The following is a 22,970-nucleotide window of genomic DNA, read 5'->3' as shown; positions in this document are numbered from 1 at the left end:
ATTTAAATATATGTCACTACAAAAATTTATATTTTTATCGAAGGTTATTTTTTCATTTCCGGCGGTTTTAACCCCCGAAAAATACGTTACCCGCGGTTAAGAAAATCGCTGGGAAAAGCTGCGTCGCTAAGTAATTACCGGCGGTTTTGTGAAAAACCGCCGGAATTAGCGGAGGTTTTAGAAAACCGCCGGAAATAGCAGTGGTTTTGGAAAACCGCCGGAAATAGCAGGGGTTTTGGAAAACCGCCGGAAATAACAGGGGTTTTGGAAAAACCGCCGGAATTAGCTGGGTTTTAGAAAAACCGCCGGAATTAGCGGGGGTTTTAGAAATACCACCGGAATTAGTGGAGGTTTTACTGGAACCGCCGGAATTATCAGGGTTTTGCTGAAACCACCGGAATTAGCGGGATTTTTGCTGGAACCGCCAGAAATGTGTACACTTTTCTTTTTCGCTTTTTATTGTAAAATGAGATTATAATAAAATTATTTGTATTAACCAAACAGGAATAATATGAACAAAAAGTGAGTATTATATATAAAATAAATTACATTGTTCAACATATTAATATGTTCATACAACTAATTGTTCATATATTAAAAAGATATTCAATACTAAATTAACATACTAAAAATATGACTAAGATGTTTATTACATTACTAAAAAAGAAACAATGTCAAATTTTGTTCTTCTTCATTACTTTTATTGTTTGACATGTTCGCTTGGTCAAATACCTACAATATAACATAATAGTTAGTCAGTAATATATTTAATAAAAACATACTTTGTTATATGTTATAACATTCATTTACGACCTATACAACATTAAAAAGAAATCAATTTCAAATTTATTCACAAACATTCAAAGAAGCGAGAGAAAGAAAGTTTGAGAAGTCATTACCTTATGTTTCTCGTTAATGTCAATGTAATCAAATTTGGGGTCCTTCGACTTTGTAACCTAGCTATGCCAAGACCCTTCGTTGCTCATTTGGTATGCCTAACCTTACAGAACATTAATAAAATCCAAAACAAAGTTAAACAGAAATCAATAGATTAAAATGAACTCAAATCAAATTTAGCTAACACAGTAGATATTCATAATATATAAAATAAAACAATTTAAAGTAATATAGTTATTCAATAATATATACCCTTTACAGACATCATTTACTGCTACTTTCACCATCTATTCTGCTGACAGTAACTACATGAAATTTCTTTGTTTTCAAAAAGTCATAACCCGAACATTCAATATGGATCTGAAAAATAAGAGAATGTGATCTTTGATGAATATCAATTTTACACCAAAAATTCAAATCTTAGTTAAAAAATGTATTTAAACAGATAAATAATAGAAAATTTAAACTATAAAGAACTATTTATATTTTAGTAAAAATATTATCTCTTTCAAATTAGATTTTCTTTTTAAATTTCTTTTAAAATTAAACTATAATCAGGGTACTATTGTAATGATAGAATAATATAATTTGAAAAGGTACAAGGTGAAGAATACTAAGTGATCAATACTTTTATTAGAGTATAAGTGATTAATTTTCTATTATGATTATTTTTTCTTTTTTTTTCTATTGCAGTTATTAATTTAAAGGAATTTATATTCTTGTGAGGTTTGATATATTAAACTTATTGTACGTTTATTTTTAAAAGTGTAAAGAAAAAATTTGAGATGCTGCATGCATTCTTTCAAAATGAAAAAAACAAGACAAAGGGAAAAAACCAAAAGAATCGGATTAACTTGTGGAGTGAGATTTAAGATGAAAGTTTGAGATGCTGCATGCATTCTTTCTTTCAATTGCAACCATAGTACTCTGATTAGAATCCAGTCTTTTCCTTTGTCCAAGAGGGAAGCCTCTTTTGGTTTCTACATACGACAACCACTCCCAAAAGAGAGGGTGTGCCAGAAAGAATATTAAATATGCCCCACAGTTCTTGGAACCTGTAAGATTTTTTTCCCTCTTTAAGGATAAAAAATGCACATTGAAAGAATAAAACGTCAAGTAATCATACTGATACTGCTCCTACAAAATCATTCATTAAAAAATCTGACAACTCTATATTCACATAATGATCCATTTTGAAACATTGAGAAACCTGAAACCTGGTGGAACCAAACCCATGTTTGACAAAGGAAGCATACATTAAATTACGTAAGGAAGCATTAACTATTGCTAGATTATCTTTTGAACACAATTCTTCTTGTTGGGTAAATTTTTTTAGTATTCTCACTGATACCCAAATGATGATTTAGTGGAGCTCATAAAAAATTTAACCAAACAATAACAATAATTTAAATCCCAATACAGAGTATGCAAATATAAAATCCATGAACAGAACCCAAAAAGAGAGGTGTCTGCTTGCTGCGAGAATACCACAGGAATATGAATACATATCAGATAAATATATATTAAGAACATATTACTATGGTGGCAACAAGTATTGTACAACAATTAAATAACTATGTCAAGAAAAAGAAAAGGACGAAACATCAGGAATGAAGGCTTATTTTGATCCAGCAAGTTCAGGGAAAAGGCTATAATGCAAAGATTTTTCACTCCTACAAGGACGAAAAACTCTTGAAATTGAAGATGGTAATTTTCTTTTTCTTTCTAGCTGTGAGAAACCACAACAAAATTACTAGATAGCATGAAGACAAAAAGTTAGGTTAGATTGTGGATTACCATTGTTGTCATAATTGAATGATGCGGCCTCTATCATCTACTTTAACCAATCCATAATCTGAAGCAGGGCTGTAAAGCAGATAAATAAATATGTAAATTTTGTTACAAGGAAATTAGTCGTTTCTATTTACTCACCCTGGAAAAACAACTATAATACTTGCTTCGATCCTTTTTATAAGAAAAACTATAATTTCTTCTTTATATAAAAGAGGGTACTATCAAGCAATAGAAAAGAAACATATCTGCATGAACACACCTGTTACCCACAACAACACATGAAACAGTGATATCAGCATTTCTATCAATGTGACTCTGTTCATTTGTAACCAAAGTAAATCAGAAAAGTTTTGATGAATAAAAATAGTATCCATTATACAAAACAATTACAAGCCAATCCTTGCTAAGTTGCAAAATCAATTCAAGTTGAACAAAATTCTAAAAGTCAAATTTACAACAGAAAAGTGAAGAAAAACACTTGGCTCAAGCGGACGCGCCTAACCTATACTCTGATACCACATGATGACCCCTGGTCATGGCGGATTGGTGAGAAACCATGAATCTGGTGAAAATCGAGTGGAAGCCGCGGAAGAAGGGGAAACGAACTACGAACCCTAGGTTCGAAGGATTCGTGGAAGAGAATAATTTAAACGGTGGAAAAGATGAATTAGTCAATGGAAATGAAGAAATTAAAGTTACGAAGGATTTTAAACGATACAAACCTCTAGACGAAAAGGAACAAAGACAAATAGGTAGAAAATGGTAGAAAACCCTACCTATTGAACTGAGGGTGGATTTGAGCAAATTTAATCAGTGAGAAAGTGAGACAAAGTGAGAAGAAAGTGACAGATTTGTTTCCAAGTTTACTTGCTTGATTGCCAGAGTGAGATCAAGTCCCCAAGAACTTCATACCTTGAAGATGAACAAACGGCGCAGGAAAGGGATACGATTGAAAGAAAATGAGACCACAAAGACGAGAAGCGAGAAGGAAGGCGTGCGGGAAGAAAACTAGGGTTAATAGAAAATATCTAGTGATTACCCTGAAAAATTATTTAAAAATAAATAAATAGATGTTAGGGGCGGTTTAGCTTATAAACCGCAGGAATTATTTGGGGTTTCAAAAACCGCCGGAAAATAACCCCTATTAAAATATATTATTTTTGTAGTGTGTGATTTGAAATATTATTTTTATTTTGATTATTGTTACTCTTATTTTAGTTTTTATTATTTTAATTTTTTTAATAAAATTATTATAAAAATATAAATCATATTTTAATAATTATTAAAGTATAAAAATATAATAAATAATATTATATATTTTTTAAATTCAATATTTATTAAATTTCAAATAAAAAGTAAAATTGTTATTAATATATGACAAACAAGTTTTTTAAAATTCTGGTTTTTATTTAAAATTTAATAATTATTTAATTTATTTTAATATTTTAATATAATTTAATAAATTTGAATGCATTAAATCAAATTTATTTTATTATTTATTATTTTCATTTTTATTTTATTTTTATATATTTAATATAACTATTATTATAATATAAATCATATTTTAATAATTATTAAAATATAAAATTATAATAAGGGCTTGGGGGGCCTATTACCGTATTGGCCGGTTGGTCAAGAGGCTATAAAATCATGTTGTAGTTAGATTGGCCGAACTGTCGAAGGAAGGACGACCGACCAACTTCCGTAATTGTATTTATGCAAAGTTTAAGGTAAGAAGTGATTAGAGTTGTTAGGCTGAGATTTGGCCGTAATTAAGGTTTTCTCCGATCCTAAATCCATGACGAAGACTATAAATATGAGTCAAAAGTAAGAGGTAGGTGGTTCACATTTACTGTTCATTTGTTACTGTCTAAAGTTACCGATCGGACTATTTACTGTTTTAAGTATCGAAACACCTTTAACAGGTACACCTCCGGACGGTGGAGCGAAGAAGGGGACCAGAGAGTGATACCAGACAGTGTAAGGTGTTTGGAGTATCAGATATTAAAAACATTTAAAATATTTTTAAACATTATTATTTGTTTTGTTTTTATAATTTTTTAAAACTATTTTTTAACTTTATCGCTTTTGTTTTTTTTTTTTTCATGTATTACCTATATTAATTTGTTTGTAGAAAAAAGGAGTATCAGATATTAAGATTTCAAGTACCAACTTCTCATATTTTAGAACAACTAGTTCTCTTTTTAAGATATATTTGAATCTATGTTGGAATAGTAAGAAAATGGATACAAATACACGCATTACTCATGGAGATAAGCATAATATAAAAATTTCATACTCCTTCCGTATGACTATGGAGATAAACTAAATATTTACTTTAAAAGTAAAAATAAAATAATGAAAACCACACCCACCTCTTCCCATTCCAGCTTCTTATTCAACTTTACTGCGTACGACATGTTAACAATTTTTTTTAATAATTTTTTAATAATAAATTATGTTACTATTTTATTAGCTTGTAGATTTGAAACAAATTAATCATATTTATAAAAAAATTATAAAAAAATTGTTAAAAGAACATTTTCTAATGTAACTATTCACTGCTTTTTCCCTCAAATAATGCGAGTTCAATACTCAGTTAACCCATAATCAATACCATTTTTTCTACAAAAGATTTATTAATAACATTAGTCAGTTCATTCCTCGCATTGATGGTCATCAAATATGAACTGAAGTAATTGACTAAGCAAACACTTTCCAATTTATGATGGGTATTTAAAAAGAAAGTTTTTACCAGGGAAAATAAAACCTTAATCTGTCAATTTAAAAAAGTAATATTATTTTTAATTCAAAATCCTAAAGTAATAAATTTATGATTTTTTATTTTAAAATAACATTTAATATTTTTATATTAATTAATAAATTTATGATTTTTTATTTTAAAATAAAATTTAATATTTTTATATTAATTAATAAATTTATATGTTTTTATTTTAATATATTATTTAATTCTTTCATATTATTTAATGCAAAATTTAGATTCATATTGAATTCTCAAATTTCTCTAAAATAAAAAAAAATTAATAGTTAATATGTTTACACATTCAAGACTTATTATACGTGTATACAAAGCAACTAAACTTTATTTCCTGAAATAAATTGTTCGAAAAATGTTTTTTAACCATTTTGTTAATAATTTTTTACAACATCTAATAATTTGTGATTGGTTTATTTTAAATATTTTTTTAAAATAAATTTAAACGAATTAATAAAATAGTAATACATCATTTACAAAAAAAAAATAGAAAAAAAATTTAGACTTTTTTTTATAACTTTTTTACATCTTTTTTAAATATACAAACCAATAAAATAGTGAGATATAATTTATTATTAAAAAATTATTAACGTATCATACTACTACAAGATAATTGTTATAAAAAATTGGTAACCAGTACAAATTGTTTACTTTAACTGTCATAATCATCTCTTTTATCTCCTTGGAGGAGAAGCTGCTTCATCTTATAGGCTCCTAGAACAGTGACTAGCCAAATATGGTTCACATATTCTTATCCATCGTTTTTTCTTCACAGTTATTGATCAATATATATAACTTTCCTAACTCTTCAAACGTTCATCACCATCAACAAAAAAACCCTGCAAGTTCCCTATAAACATTCCTCTACTCGTATCATCCCTCAACCTACACCAGCAATGGGAATCCGCATTGAGAAACAGCATAATCGAAAAGGATCAGTATCCCTCTATAAAGTCACCATAACAGGCGTGTCATCAATACCATGGTGACCTCATGTCCCAAAGTGGTTTCTTCATGGATCAAATGCCATCTTCAAACGCTACGCAACTTCCAGAAGAAGGTGGTTGGCCTTGCCATTGAATGGCGTCCAAGTTTCAGGGTTCAGAACCCTGTTACAATCTTACAACTTTGCATCAAACACTGTTGCCTCATCTATCAACTCTACCAAGCTTCTTCCATCCCAAGGACCCTCTACAGAGCCCTTTGCAACCCCAACATAATGTTCAGTGGGGTGAAGATATATCTGCTGATGCAAAACGGCTGAAGGAAGATTATGGGCAGCTGAGGAGTTTGATCACAAGGAGTTCAAAAGAGCAGGGCTGAAGACTTTGGTGGAGAAACTCATTGGAGAGGAAATTCAGAAGCCAAAGAATGTTACATTGAGTATCTGGGAACTCAAGTATCTCTCTTCTGAGCAAGTGCAGTATGCTTGTGTTAATGCATATTACTCCTATAGGCTGGGGATGTTGTTGATTTTTGACAAGTGGTAATCATAGCTTGGGAATATTTGTAGTGATTGCATGTGTGTCATCATATGATTGTTGCAGTCTATGAGTTTGGTTGGTATGAGTGTGTGTAGTTGTTATTAATATTGTAATTGGTATTTGATGTGATTCAAGTACTTGGAAACTATATCTTGAATTGTGCATGCTTGGTGATTAATTATAGCATTTCTTTTTTGAGTTTAATATAAGGATAATAAGAATCACAAGCGAAGAAAATAAAAAGAATCATATCAATTTTTAGTTATATAAATAGTAGACAAAATATGGGATCCTAGTTTTTTTTATAAGCAATTCTTAAATGTTCTTTAATAACATTGAAGGAATCTCTTCATTCAAAAGCAACTATAACATTGCTTTTTCATAAGTTTAACTTTACACATAAGTTTAACTTTACACATCATATTATCTTTCGTGCTTATAATATTAATCTCAAATTAGATAAAAACACACTTAGGTGTTGATTATTAGAGTCGAGTACGATTCGTACTTACCAAAAATTAATCTCAAATTAGGTAAAAACACACTTAGGTGTTGATTATTAGAGTCGAGTACGATTCGTACTTACTAAAACTAAGTAACTGTCTAATGGCAATGCAAAAAGACTTTTTTACAATATCGGCTTATTCGATCTTATCCATATCTCAGTCTTGTTTGACCTCAATCATATCTCAGCCTTGTTCGACCTCAACACACCTCGACCTTGTTCAGCATCAACCATATCTTGGCCATGGTTGACCTAAACCATATCTCGATCTTGTTCGACTTCGACACATCTGTACGTGTCAACCTCAACCTCTCGGTCTCTACATGTCAATCTATGGGGAAGTCTTACAACAACTTCAATCATATTGATAAAATTCTTCGAAGAACATCGAAAAATCTCGATGGGATGAGCTTAAAAAAGCTAGTCAGAATCTTAAAAGTACATGAGCTTAAACTCTTACAAGATGGATCAATAAAAAAGGAGAAGAGTATTGTGCTTAAAGCCATCATGAGGACCCCACCAAAGCTCTAGAACAGATGAATCCTCTGAGGAGTCGAATGATGAACAAAACTCCATGGATGAAAACGAAGAAGAGGAGCTTTCATTCATATCGAGAAAGCTTCATTCTATGTGGAGGAAAAAAAGAGGCACGATGTTCAATGGCAGACATATCAGATCTAGCTCAAGGAACAAATCAAAGGACAGACGACTAGAGCACTTAATTGTCTGCTATGAGTGCAACAAACCTAGACACTTCAGATATGAATGTCCCAAGATCGAAAAAGATGAAGAAAAAGTCAGTCGGTCCCAGATATGAAAAGAAGAAAATATTGATGAGCACTTGGGAGGACGTGGACACATTAGATGAAGACGAGGAAGCAAAAGTATGCCTCGTGGCAGGAAATATTGAAAGTACATCAAACAACTCTGATGACGAGATAGATTTATCAACCTACACTCAATTATTCATGCATATTATGAATTGCTTTCATATTCATCTAAATTGTCTAACACACACAGGTTTTTACGACAATAGTGTAAATAACTTCTTATAGAAAATAATACTTTGAAAGAAGAAGTAACTTCATCTAAGGATGATGTAAAGTTACTACAACAAAAGGTTAGTAATCTTAAGAAAGAGTTAAGCACCTCTAAAAAGGAGAAGGAGAAAACCCTTTTGCAAAATAAAAAAACTTGTAGAAGATATAACTAAAGTTGAAAGTGTTAAACACGTCGAATCCCTTAGGCATGAAAACGACACTCTTACCAAGGTGTTTGTTAAACTGTCTTTTTATCACCTAAAATAGAATAAAATTGGTTCCTACTAATGTAGCATAGAGACAACCAATATATCAATCTTTGGACTCGGCTAAAATCAAGTTTAAAGTGTTAAGTAAAATCCTGTTATTATTTACTAATTATTAACGGCTAGACAAGGTGGGAAATTAAAAAGAAAATAACGAAATTAAAAAGGAAAAGGAAATCTAACCTATAAACTATTTTAAAGAAAGCAAGAAATTAAGCAAAAGAGAAAATACTAAAATTGAACTACTCCTGAGTATATTTGTCAAACCTAAAGGCTAAAAAAATTCTAAGCTAAATGAACATAAACCTATATAAAAAGCTAGAATAAATTGAAATAATTAATCCAATCTGGAAAGTAAAAGAAAGTTGCAGTAAATTACAAGTTTAACTTGAAAGGGATCATGATTAAAGAACGTAAAGTCTAAGAGATTAAAACTGAAATCCAATTATTAGCTCTCAAAAAGAAATGACTAATTCTAACATATTTGGCAAAGAAAACCATGGGATATCACCACCGTGATTGCTCAATTCAAGTCCATAATTACAGTAGAAAGCTACTCCAAAATCGCATAAAGAAAACCTAAGAGAAACCCTACCCTCGAGATCTCTCTACACTCTACTCTACTCACCACTGTCTACAACTGTACATACTTTTTTTTACAAAGAAAACCCATTTTTATAGGGTGAGAAACTAATGGGAAAAAGGGAAAGGGAAGGAAAATGTCGTCTCTCGGCGCTTCGCACTTCCCATCGGACGTCTCTCATTCACTTTGCTTATGAGCTTGCATCTAAACCCTTTGATCACTTTGGCATCTCGTTGATTCAAGCTCGGATCATCTTCTTCAGGCTTCATCTCTCTCGCTCTCGAAACGAACCCTAGCATAGAGGGTTTTTTTTTTATTTGCATATGGGTAATGAACATTCAAACCTCAAACCTCTTAAGGCAGCAACGACCTCTCACACAAAACACATTCTTTCACTAAAACTCAGTTTGAGAGTTTCTCCCTACACCACCACATGTTTCTTCCTCCACCACTCATTTCACAAATATCCCTCAGTCAAAATTAAACTACCGTGGTTGAAGGCCTCAACGAAAATGGGAGATTCGTTGGGCCTTCAACGGATATCCATATCCGTCAACGGATATGGACATCCGTTTGTCCTTCAACGAATGTTGATATCTGTCAACGGATATCAGCATCCATTGATGGGCAAACGGATATGGACATGTGTTTCTCCTTCAACGGATGTTGATATCCGTTTGACGGATTTGTACATCCCTTTCACGTTTCGAGCATTGTTAATTGTTTATTATATAATGTGACCCTTTATCCTGTACCAGCACTCCAACAAACTCTAGTATGTTTTGCCCTTCATCTCCCTTCACAAAAGAATAGGAGTTTCTTCTTTCTCCAACGACTTCAGCTGCTACAAGTTGTTGCCTTACGTCCCCATCTACCTAGCTCGTAACGTCGCTGCCGTCGTTGCGCATCTTCCCCGCAGACCGAACCGCCGGCGAAGACGTGAACTCCCTATTCATCTTTGGGTCACACTGTTGTTCGCTTTCGGGACCACCACCATCGACACTTCTTTCTTCATTCGAAATACAAATCGGGAGTTGGCAGTCGCACTGCCTCCCTAGTGCGCTCTCTATTCGAAATGTTTCTCTCTTTTGATTGGGTATGTATGTGTTGGATGAGAATGCTAGCTACATGGAGGGAATGAAAATGATATGGCCTTGAATGATTGTTTAGAAAATGGTTTTGTTGGAGAAAAAAGATGAAAAAGATGTTGGAGGAAAAAGGTTGAGTTTGGAATTTGTTGAAGATGATAAAGAGGTGAGAAAGAAGATGAACATGAAGGGTAAAGGTGAAGGAAAATGTATTGGTTGATGATGATGATGAATGGAGCATGGGGTTGAATTTGCTCTGTGATTTTATTTGTGTGAAAAATGGTGGGAATGAAGATGAATGATGGGTTGTGTTGAAGGGATGCAAAGATAAAGCACGAAAATGGTGTTGTCCAGATGGTGGTGCACTTTTAATTTTTTGAAAAGGTGAAGAAGGGGTTGGAGTGGTACTGAGAAAGAATGGAGAGGAGAAGAAGATGGAAAGAGAGAATTTAGAAAATGAAATGTGGCGGTGGGGTGGGTGCGATCGTGTGAAACGGGAATGATATTAGGATTTGAAAAAAAAATGAAAAAGTAAAGTAAAAGTAACTAATATTTACTTAAGGTTACTTTTGGAATTACGAAAAACTGGGAGGTGCATGAAGAAGGGTGTGGTGGTGTAGGGAGAAGCACTCAACTCAGCCTAAGCAGTGGCCCAATTTAGTAATAGTCAACCCAAAGAATTGAATTAAGAGTTAAAAAAAATTAATAGAAAATATAACCTATTCTAAAAAACTATTTTTTTTCTACAATTTTTTTAAAAAGGAAAAAGAATCTAATTCTTTAAAGACTAATTTTATTTGCCTAAAAAGAGAAAATTAACTTTATTTTATTAAAAGCCTATTTTTACCTTTTTACACTAAATTATTCTATTTCTAAATAATTAAAACCTAAAGAAGCCTAAGAAAAGAGTTTTAAAAGTGGAAAATAAGCAAAACTAGAGAGTTATCACACCCCACACTTAGACAACTACCCTTCTAGGCAAGGACAAACTAAGACTAAAAAGAAAAAGAAAAAGACTCAATTTACAATGGAAAAAACTAAACAGAAAACTAAGGAAGACTATACTCTTTCAAAATAAAAGAGAAAGGATAGAAAAAGATTCACACAAGCAGTTTATACTGGTTTGGCCAAGCCTACATCCACTCTTCCTTCAACAACCTTAGTTGAAGGGATTTCACTATAATGATAAAGTTAACAAGAATATAGAAATATCCTCTCTCAATGTACTTCTCTCCACACTCAAAATCACTATAGCAAACAAGAGGTGAACACCCTCACACTCTTACCACACTGAGAACAATCACAGCTCTCACAAAGAACACTCACAGCTCTCTCCCCTGGCACACCAGCACAGGAACATACTACACAGATTGTATAAGATGAAATTGATCTTCTAAGCACACTCCAGCTGCGTAGATTGAATCAGAACTTGTTCAGCACACTTTCTTGATAGAATATTGATGTATATGAAACTCAAATTTATCCTTGATTCTTCAAGACACTTCTTGGACGCTCTTGTAATTAAAACTCAATAAAAATGCTAGTTATGAAATTGATGCTATTCAATTGTTTTCAAACAGCGCGCAAGACAGTTATTTATAGGATTTTCTGAATCCTAATGCAATATAATCGATTACGAAACTTATGTAATTTGTTAAGCTTTCCCTTCTGCTTCATCAGATTCTCTTAGATTTGCTTCTGTTTTGATTTTAACAAATTATCCAGAGAATACAATCGATTATATAATTCTCATAGCCAACAATAAATTCATTTGACTATTAAAACAGTTCAGGCTATTAAATAAAATTGATTTTGACATATGAAACATATTTAACTCGTTATGAAATCAGTTATGTCAACACTTAAGCAAATTTTCAAATCAATTTTCATTCTAAATAGATCAATACACTAATGAAACATATATTGGCATAGCTTCGAGTTTTAATCGATTATACAACTTATGTAATCGATTACTACATAGTTGTTTGCCCTTGTTAAGCATACAATGATATCTGGAGAAATCTAACAAATTATATACATTACTTAACCGTTTATTTCTATCAGAAATCATATGTGCAATATGTTTAAAGCATGATTCATTTACAAACAATGAATTCATATATCAAGCATTAACACAATAAAGATAAAACAATTGTTATGCCATTTGTTGTGCAAGATACTATAAAACCATTTTTTTGTTCATCATCAAAAACATATATAAAGGATAAGTTTATCTCCCCCTATCAACAATCTCCTCCTTTTTTGATGATGACCAACAAGAAACATGTTTTCCAATTACTCTCCCCCTTTGGGCATTAGCAAAAAAAAAATGACAGAACAAGTATAATGGAAAACATGTGCTAAAGAACATCAAAACACTTACACACCATTTAAAAAATGATGCTCCCCTTATCATAAAGAGATGTAGACTTATCCTTTACTCTCATGTTCATCAACCACATACTTAGGTACATCTCAACACTCACTCATGCTTCACTCTTAACCAAAAGTCAAATTGACCTAAACATAACCATTAACCTCAATCTCTGATTATCATCATGTTCCACAGCTCCTCACGCTTGGTTCACGTCCATTCTTCATCAAATTCGCCATTGATTGTGATAATTGATTATTACTTAAGATAATCGATTATCTCAATGAAATTTACCAAGAAACATCATATAGGAAGGGATAATCGATTACCATCCTAGATAATCGGTTATTCCTGAAACCACACTCAAAACCAAGGCATAGATAATTGATTATAATTAATGATAATCGATTATTTCCAAATCGAAACACAGCCTAGACATGATTCAAGCATTCAAAAATACATACATCACCCTAGATCACGTGGAAACATAGTTAACACGTCATACATGCATTCAAGCATCACATACTCATGTAAACATACTCAAACACATATAATAAATCACTTGAATCATCGAGATCCAATCATTGACTTGTTATACCCCCAATAATAGAGTGCAAAAGAGTCTCCAATAAAATCACCAAATAGGGTTTTCAATCAGCAAACTAACTAAGCATAATGCTTACAAATGAAAACAAAGAAGATGAAAATTCTCTAAAACAGAGTTGTTATGCGAGGTTGTTTTCTCCCAAACTAGACCTTTGATTGAAAATTCGAACAATTAGAATCAAGAACCATACGTCTGGAACCCACTATCCAAAAATCAGCCCGATCCAACGGTGAACGACTTCACAACAATGAAAATACCAGTGCAAATTTTATGAAATTCTCCAAAACAGAGTTGCTGATGCGAGGTTTTTTTCTCCCAAACTAGTCTTTCGATTGAGGATCCGAACGGTCAGAATGGAGAACCTTGCGCTTGGAACCCATTGTCCAAAAATTAGCCTGATCGAACGATCAACGACTTTACAATGACGAAAACACTAGTGCAGGTTTTATGTTATGCGAGAATGACTTCTTCTCTTCTTTTCTCTTTCACTTGGTTTTTCCCTCCCTTCAAATGAGTCTAATGTGCCCTACTAATCTGACTTATCTCCACTAAAACAACGTGATACATAATGGTCCACATTATTTGGCCTATTCTACACATAGGAAGGGAGTCCAATAACCCAACACTTACAACATATATTAGCATGGAAACCCCCAAACATCATAACTTTGTTCTCCTGTAGCATCAAACCTTTTGTTGGGATAATACAACAAAACATACATAATACATTCATAAGGAAAACTCATCACAAATATTACATAAACCCTATGTCCATTCATACACAAACTCTTACCCAACAATAACCACAGATAATGATAATCATATACACATGTATCAAAACAAGGATTACCAATCAAGATACACTAGTACAAAAATCGCGTACAACGTCAAATATTTTTGGCTTTTAACGGCGAATTCGCAAACGACATCATATCAGGAGACGTTAAATTTACGTCGAATTTAAAAATTCGACGTTAAGTTAAGGTCGAATTTTGTTAACATACGACATGAACTTAACGTCGAATATTAATATTTGACGTTAATCAATTTTTTTTTTGTTTTTTTTAATTCTGATCCTTTTTTACAACTCTATGAGACCTGAAAAGCGAAAAAACAACAAATTTCAGTGTTTGGTATTTTATAAAACATGAACTATGAACGTGTAGTGTAGTATCAACAACAAACAATAATAACCAACAACAAACAAGTTCAATCAAACAACAACAGACAAGTTCAACCAAACAACAACAACAAACAAGTTCAACAAAAGAAAACAACAAACAAGTTCAACACATAAGTTCTTCAAAACGAAAACGAAAACTAACCTTCAAAAGGTGGGTTGGAATAAAGTTTCGTCACCAGTGAGAGAGAAAGCAGAATGCGCCTATGAAGGAGAAGAGCACATAAATAATTGGTTAAAACAAACAAAAATCATACATAAAGTAGTTAATTAACATGCATTTGTATCAAATGAAAGAAAAATTACATGTGATGCTCGTCAAACTTCGTTCGAGAAAAGTTTGAGAAGAGAAGAGGGTATCGCATGCTAAGATAAAGTGAATGAATTTTCAATCTCCCGCTCAAATTTTTATTGAATTTACTAACCTTTTGACGTCGAATTTAAAGGGAATTCGACATTTTATATCCTTTTACGTCGAATTACAATTCTAAACGACGTTTAATAATTGCATTTATTTACAAAAATGTCATCGCTCATTTTTAACGTTGGTTATTCAATGGTTGGACGCGTGACGTTATACGCTATTTTTGTACTAATGATAATCAAGAGCACATATAACATACAACCATAAACAAACAAAATGTAAGTTTCATCATACCTTGAACAATCATAAGTTATCTACAATTCTAAAACACTATCAATCTTCCTTTACACTAAGAGTTTCTCAGCGTTCTCTCTCTCATTCTCCCAAAACGACAATCTCCTCTCTTCCTCTATTTTCTAGGGTTTGATTTAGAGTTTCTAAACACAAGTCACTCCTTAATTAATTTTTACACCAATTAAATACAGGTAAAAGACTCTTTTATTCCTATAAAAAAATATATAAAATTAAAAAATAACATAACAATTATGTTCTAACAAAAATATACACTTAAAAACACTAATTTTCAAACAAAAATCCAAAGTATCAAATCTATTTTATTTTTAAAACTCTTATTTTCTCTAATCTTACGACAATTTTTTTTGTAAAATAAAATTCAGTTATTAAAAAACTATTTATAAGTAACTTTTTTATAATGAAATAATCAAGTATCATCTTTAAAAACTATTACTACTATTTCTTTATTATTCTTTTAGTCCTGGATTATAACAAAGTAATTTCGATTATTATCAAAAATTAAAAATTTTAAATTATATATGATGTGAGTATATTTCAAATGAGTGATGAAAAATTAATTTTGCAATGAAGATAACCTTAATGACCACATATAATATGTTATCAAATTAAAACAAATTTAAATTTGTTAAAATGTTATTATTATTATAAAAAAGTAGACACCGACATCTCACACACCTATCATATTTCTTGGAATTTATGTGAGAACGTCAATAAATTGGTAACAGGTAACGCTCCACGTGACTAAGTTACATTCACAAAAAAAAATGTATTTTTTTATTTAACTTTCATAGAGCAAATCTTTTTGTTTTATAGTTGAAATTCATAATTAATAAATATCTGTCATTCCATTTTTTGTTGTCGTGAATAAAAGTAACATTCCGTCCAAAAATGAGAAGAACAATTTAGAACTAAATTCTTTTAATTTTATTACACCCACAAATATGATAACCATTTTACTAAATTGAGTTAATTTAATTCAAAACATTTTTTTTGATCATATTCATAATTCAATTTTCAATCAACATAATATTATATACAAAGTATTTACTATAAGCAAAATCTGCCTATCTAACTTTATTTTAAATTAGTATTTAATTTATTATTTTAAATTGCAAGGATTTTCAAAATAGAAAAAAAAAAGTTATAAAAATTTCTATTACATAATTTATCTAAAATATCTTTAAATTAAACATAAAAAATAAACTGGCTCCAACATATTCTATAAATACCCGCCAAATCTTCTTTCACTCTGACAGTAACACTCGCGCGCGTGTCGAAATTCTATTCGCCACTTCAAATACTGCCTTCATTCAAGCAACCACTTAATTTTCTCCCAAAATATATGAATTAATTAATTAAATATATAAATAAATAATAATAAATTGAAAATAAATTTTGACCTCATTCTTCTCTTCCCACCAACCAAAGCACAAGCTTTAATACCAAACAACCCGTCACACGTTTCCTTCACCTTCTCCTTTCTCCTTATTTCATTTCCCTTGGTTTTTTCGTAAATACAACCAAATTCGATTTTCCCCAATTTCTAGGGTTTCAGAAACCCTATCTGCTCGCCATTCTTCCTTCCGACCTTGCTTGGTTGCAGGTCTGTTTGCTTCTTCTGGTTCTCCTTTTTGCCCTCTTCGCTGAACCAAATTTGGTCAACAAAATTATTCAACTAATAAAATAAAAATCCACTGATTGATCAATTTTAACGTTTTTCAGGTTACTATTTTAATTGTTTGCTATTTGTGTAATTTTCTGTTGTTTGTGTTCTTGGAGCTTGGTTTGAAGTCTCAGTGGTTGATATTTTATGTTTTCAGTTTTGCATTTTTTGTTGTTGCTAGTTGGTTAGTTATAAACTGGGGTGACAAGTGCGAGTTGATTGTAACTAGCTTTGATGAGGAATGAAATTGACGAATTTTCTTGTCGTGTTAAGCCAAAGGAGTTGGTTGTAGTTTTAGAAATTAACTGGATGGTGTAGTTTCTTGCTCTCAAAGCAGCCAATTCCTGTGTTTTATTTAGTAAGGATCTTGTTGTTTGAGTCTTAGGTGGAGGACATCGTTTGGCTTTGTTTAACTCTTGGCATTTGATACATTATAAGGTTATTAGACGCGTTAAGAACTCTCACTTAGCTGCGGCACCATCGTATTTGTTGAGACATTCCTCTTTGGATCTATGGTTATGGTTGGAAATGAGATATGTTGGTTTGTTTCATACTTTCATTGCTAGTAATGCCTTTTTGTGGGTAAGGCTATCCTTGTTTGAGTAAGCTGAACATAAGGAGGTTGGAACCTTGATATGAAAATCAATTCAAAACTTGCTCCTAATTTTTTACCTGCTTAAAGAAGCATGGCCTAATAATCAAGTACAGCTGACGAGTTAATGTGTCTTTCCTTCATCTTTACTTTACGTGAACATTTTTTTTTCATTATCTTCTGCAGTAAATGAATTTGTTAACGAATGACATTTGCTGTGTGTCAAGAATTGAACATGTGGATTCCTATATGTCATCAGATTTCACTGTGTGAAGATGAATAGAATTGACAAAAAAATATGCAGATGAAAATATGTATCTCCTTACATTTTTTTTATCAGCGTATGTATCTCCTTACATGATAGCAAAATCTTACCCGATGCACGTACTTACTCAATATCTTTTGCCAGTTCCCTTTTAATCATCCAGATCACCATGTCAAGTTTGGAGGAGCCACTTGGCCTTGACAAGTTGCCAAGCATGAATACCATAGATAGAATCCAGAGGTTCTCATCCGGTGCTTGTCGTCCCAGAGTAGATAATTTGGGTATGGGAAACTGCTGGATTGAAGGACCAAGCTGCAGCACATCAAACAGCTGCGAGTGAGTAAAACATTGCTGTTTACGACAAGTCTACACTGATGCATATATTTTTTAACTTATTCTTTCCTACTTCATAACATTTCGTGAAGCCTATCTTTGGTGCAGTGAAGATGATGAAGAGTATACAGCAGAGACATTTCCATGGAGAAGGCAAACAAGGGACCTGTCCCGAGGTGACTCTTTCAGTCAAAAGACTATGACCATGGGGAAGAACTCGTTGAAATTTGGAGCAATTGATAATTCATTTTACCCGTCGGATTATCAGTATAGTCCAAAGAGCAATACCAAAAATGTACAGGATATGGCATATAAGGTAATGCAATGGATACAGTACGTTTTGTTCAATTATTAATTATTTATCTACTTGGTGCTTCTTTTTGTGTTTCATATTCTGCATTTGCACCTTCTGCGTAATTGGTTGATTTGATCATATTTCTATGGCTGGTAAGTAACTTACAATTTGTAATTGGGCAATGCAGTTTATGAAAGGTATACCAAATTTTGTAAAGATAGTTGAGGTTGGTCCAAGGGATGGATTACAGAATGAGAAAAACATTGTACCAACAGATGTAAAGATTGAACTGATTCATAGGTTGGCGTCTTCTGGGTTATCTGTCATTGAAGCTACTAGTTTTGTATCTCCCAAATGGGTCCCACAGGTATAATTTCTTTACCATATTTACTTGACTCCATTGATATTATGAATGACTGTAGTGGCAGAACTTTCTTCCAGGTGCAAACACATCAAGTCAGTTTGAGTATCATGAAATTTTACAGTGTGATTTGAGTTTTACCTGCTTGAATAACAATCTTTTTCTGTGCCTTTCAGTTGGCAGATGCAAAGGATGTAATGCAAGCAGTTCATAATCTGGGAGGCGTTAGATTGCCGGTTCTGACTCCTAATTTAAAGGTGCTAATAACGAGAACAACTATAAATGGACATACTTACTTTGTTATATCTGATCTGTTACATTTATAGGGTTTTGAAGCTGCTATAGCGGCTGGCGCTAAAGAGGTAGCTGTTTTTGCATCTGCTTCGGAATCTTTCTCGAAATCAAACATTAATTGTAGCATTGAAGAGAGCCTTGCCCGCTATCGAGCTGTTACTTGGGCTGCTAAAGAGCTTTCAATTCCTGTGCGAGGGTATGACTTTTCTCTTCTTCATTACTCTAACCATGTATAAATCTTCTCTATTTCAATATGTTTATTAGTGTGCATTTATTTTCCATTTTGATATTTTCTGATGAATTTGCTTTTATTGCCCTGCAATTCTTGTTTTTGGGTAATACGGTTACCTGTTTATATTTATTAATTTATATTTTTTAATTAAACAATTTATATCCTACTTCGGTGGGGTTTTCTACATGTGCTGTTCCAGGGAATCTGTTTTTGTATCTTAGATTTCTAGCAGTTTTTACGTATATGACTCTAATCGGAAGTGAAGAACTGATAATAAGCATACCAATTTTGTTTTATGCTGTTTTAATTTTGTTTGATCTCATTTCTCTCTCTTCTTAACAATTAAATGAAAGAAAGAAACAATCTGTTTCGCTTATTCCAATCTGTTTCTCTGTATTGAAATATCATAGGTATGTATCATGCGTTGTTGGATGCCCGGTGGAAGGACCTGTCCCGCCATCAAAAGTGGCATATGTAGCTAAAGAACTGTATGATATGGGCTGCTTTGAAATCTCGCTTGGTGACACAATTGGAGTTGGTACTCCGGGTAATCAATTAGATATATCCTTTAGAAAACTACAAACTATTCATACCTTGTTCAATATTTCTGTTGAAACTACTCCCGTTTGGTGATATTCTGGTACAGGTTTTTTCTAAGTAGTGTAAAATAAATAAAATTAGGAATCTTCAGTGTTGCTACCTTTTTTATTTTTTGTCTGATAAGCCTCCACTTCTATAATAAGGGAGATTTCAAATCTTCGTTTGTTAGTCTATTAAAGTTTGCTTTGTAGTTATTTGTCCGTTTTATAGTATAGAGATCGATTATATCCCACAGTTCTTTGGCATATTGATTAATTTTACATCATATCTTTCATTGAATCTCACATTTATTGTTCTCAAACTAAAAGCGTGGCCTTCTTGTCTCTTCTGGTAATTAGTGCAATCACCTAAGCTTCATAATTCTGTGTTGGATATAAATCCATTTTCCTTGGAAAACTAATTATAACCAGAGTATAGACTATAATTTCGTGGAAGAATTTCTTTGGTAATTCATTGATTTGTCCTTGTTTTCTTATTTTACATTCCAAGTTCCAAGTATGACAAGCATGTTATCTGTACGTACTCTACTTCTCTCCCTTGCCCAGAAAAAAAAGCATGCAGCATACTATATCAGCTCCATGATTGCATTCCTTTGTTTGGCATGTCTTCAAACAACTCTTACTAAAAATTAGCTTATTACTCAACCTTTCTTGTGCTTTGTGGTATTACGTTGTCTCTATCCACATTTTTCCACGATGAGTTTTAAGCACTACACCTAATTAAAAGTATCTAACATGGCCATCCTTCCCTTATTAATTCCCTGCAACCTGTTTTCTCTATGCCTATTCTCGATTCTCGATCTGAGTCCTGACTGCTTATTAATTTATTTTTCTTTGTGACACTGTGTGCCTATATTAGCTATGCTTTTATAACAAAGTAAATACTGTCAGATCTTGGCAGATTTTCATGATAGATGTCTAGCTCTTTGCTGTGTAGTAAAATAGAATATGAATATTCTTTATGAAAACTTTCTATTGGTTACTCAAATACGAACTTAGTACTTATATTGTCTTCTGTTCATTCTGTTGCGATCAGGTACTGTAGTTCCGATGCTTTTGGCTGTAATGGCTGTTGTGCCAGCAGAGAAGCTTGCTGTCCACTTCCATGACACTTACGGGCAGTCCCTTCCAAATATTCTTGTGTCCATCCAAGTAAGTCAACAAATTCATTCGCATGTCCCTTGATGGAGTTTATTGAACCTTTTTTCTCCATCACATGCAATAAAAGTTCTTAACTGTTCTGCAAACTTTTGAACAATTAAAATTAATGGACACTCTATTCCATCTATGAAAAAAATGTTTTCCCATTAAGTTTTTGGATTTTATAACCAAGTTTAAACCGGCGCACATTTTGTCTTTTGGCATTCTAACAAAGTTTTTAATTGACATTGATTTGTATCAAAACAGATGGGGATCAGTGCTGTGGATTCTTCAGTTTCTGGTCTGGGTGGCTGTCCTTATGCTAAGGGAGCTTCTGGAAATGTAGCCACTGAAGATGTTGTGTACATGCTAAAGGGACTTGGTGTGAAAACCAACGTTGATCTTGCAAAACTCATGTCAGCTGGTGACTTCATCAGCAAGCATCTGGGCCGTCCATCTGGCTCAAAGACTGCCATTGCCTTTAGCCGAGCCACAGCTGATGCTTCCAAGATATAATCCCATATTGTACTATTAAAAGTATATGTAGATGTTTGAAGTGAGAGAACACTAAGTGTTTCAACTTCTTTATCCCATCATTTTAGTGAAAGAATAAAATGCCCGCTCATGTTGATGAGTTGGGAAGGAAGAAGTTATGCATGTAATCTGCCAAAAGCTAGTGAAAGCTTTTCATTTGAATGTAAGCCTGCAATTTTATCCCCAAATTTTTGTTTCAAGTTTGACATCACAGATTCACTGAGTACGATGTTTAGTTATAGTATACATGTCTCTTGTATAATTATAAAAAGATCAAAAATTATTATTTACACAGAGCAAGATAATTAAAATTATTTAGCCCCATTTCAGGTACAGATTTGATACCATCTCTCAGACTCTTCTTTTTCTTGTTTTGATGTGGGTGGTTGGATCGTTACTTGTCGACTGACATGAAGTTAAATTGGTTGGTTGCTATTTATGGTTAAACGTGTTTCAGCGTCTTTCAGGAATGTAATAAGACAAAAAAATGGAGGTTGAAATGTGTTTTCTATAACTTTTGTCTCTCATTTTTTTTTAGTTATTTCAAAGATATTTCAAACAGAAAGATATTTTGTAAGTAACATGAAGGAGAACCACATTATTTTATACTGATTTGTCTCCACCACGATACCACAATCGATTTTTGAAAACAATAAAATTTTACTAAACTATAAACTTAAGCAAATATTCGTTATAACTACTTTTGCCTAAACATTCAAGTACTTTTCTTTTACTTATTTTTGCAAGCAATTTTCTCAAATATTCTTTAAGTAGTAATCTCTTTAAGTTTTTGCACTATCCCAAATATGTTTAAAAGGATACGAGAAGACATAAAGTTTTAAATAGACTAAGAAGAAAGTTTAGGTCAAGTTTAAACAAAACATCAACGTCTGAAAAAAAAGAATGTGATAATATTAATTTTTATCATTATTTTAATTATTTTTTAAATTTAAATATTAATTTAGTCTTTATTTTTATTGAGTTCTTTTAACGTGATCGCAGTTTTTTGTTTGTTCAAAAATAATTCAATTTTCGTTATTTTTTTTTGTCAATTTAGTCTTTTTAAATGTTCTTTAAGTAGTTAATGACATGTATGTCATATCTCAATTGAGTTTTTTTTGTTATTATTTTTATTTAAATTTTTTCTTAATTTAAAAAAAAAAATTATTTTCGTGTCAATTCAAAATTGTCACATGGTAATGTTATTGTCACATGATTGTGTCACGGTCATGTTTCATTGTCTAATATTCAATTCAGTTCCTATATTTGTTATTTTTATTCAATACAGTCCCAATTTCTTTTAATGGAGTAATTTTGTCTCTCTCTAAATTGAAACCAAATTTAATTTTTATATAAATGTTATATTGATATTTTTATTAAAATTTACAC

The 22,970-nt window shown here is 32.1% G+C and overlaps 1 protein-coding gene across 2 annotated transcripts; it reads left to right on the top strand.

Annotated features, from left to right (window-relative positions):
• The first annotated feature begins 16,719 nt into the window (after positions 1–16,719).
• LOC108319805 (hydroxymethylglutaryl-CoA lyase, mitochondrial) lies at positions 16,720–21,769 on the top strand. Of its 2 annotated transcripts, XM_017551078.2 has the most exons (9): positions 16,720–16,876; positions 17,938–18,129; positions 18,235–18,442; positions 18,609–18,788; positions 18,959–19,039; positions 19,109–19,272; positions 19,719–19,855; positions 20,944–21,059; positions 21,315–21,769. In XM_017551078.2, the coding sequence occupies exons 2-9, from the start codon at positions 17,963–17,965 to the stop codon at positions 21,561–21,563; spliced, it is 1,302 nt and encodes a 433-aa protein (XP_017406567.1). In that variant the 5' UTR covers positions 16,720–16,876; positions 17,938–17,962; the 3' UTR covers positions 21,564–21,769. The 2 variants fall into 2 exon arrangements, with proteins under 2 accessions (XP_017406567.1, XP_017406568.1); XM_017551079.2 differs by lacking the exon at positions 16,720–16,876 and having other exon boundaries at positions 17,990–18,129; positions 18,219–18,442.
• Positions 21,770–22,970: the final 1,201 nt, after the last annotated feature.

Source organism: Vigna angularis, chromosome 6 (assembly GCF_016808095.1).
Source record: "Vigna angularis cultivar LongXiaoDou No.4 chromosome 6, ASM1680809v1, whole genome shotgun sequence".
Lineage (NCBI taxonomy): Eukaryota > Viridiplantae > Streptophyta > Magnoliopsida > Fabales > Fabaceae > Vigna > Vigna angularis.
Note: the sequence above shows the minus strand (reverse complement) of the source record. Positions and strands in the feature narration are given on the sequence as shown.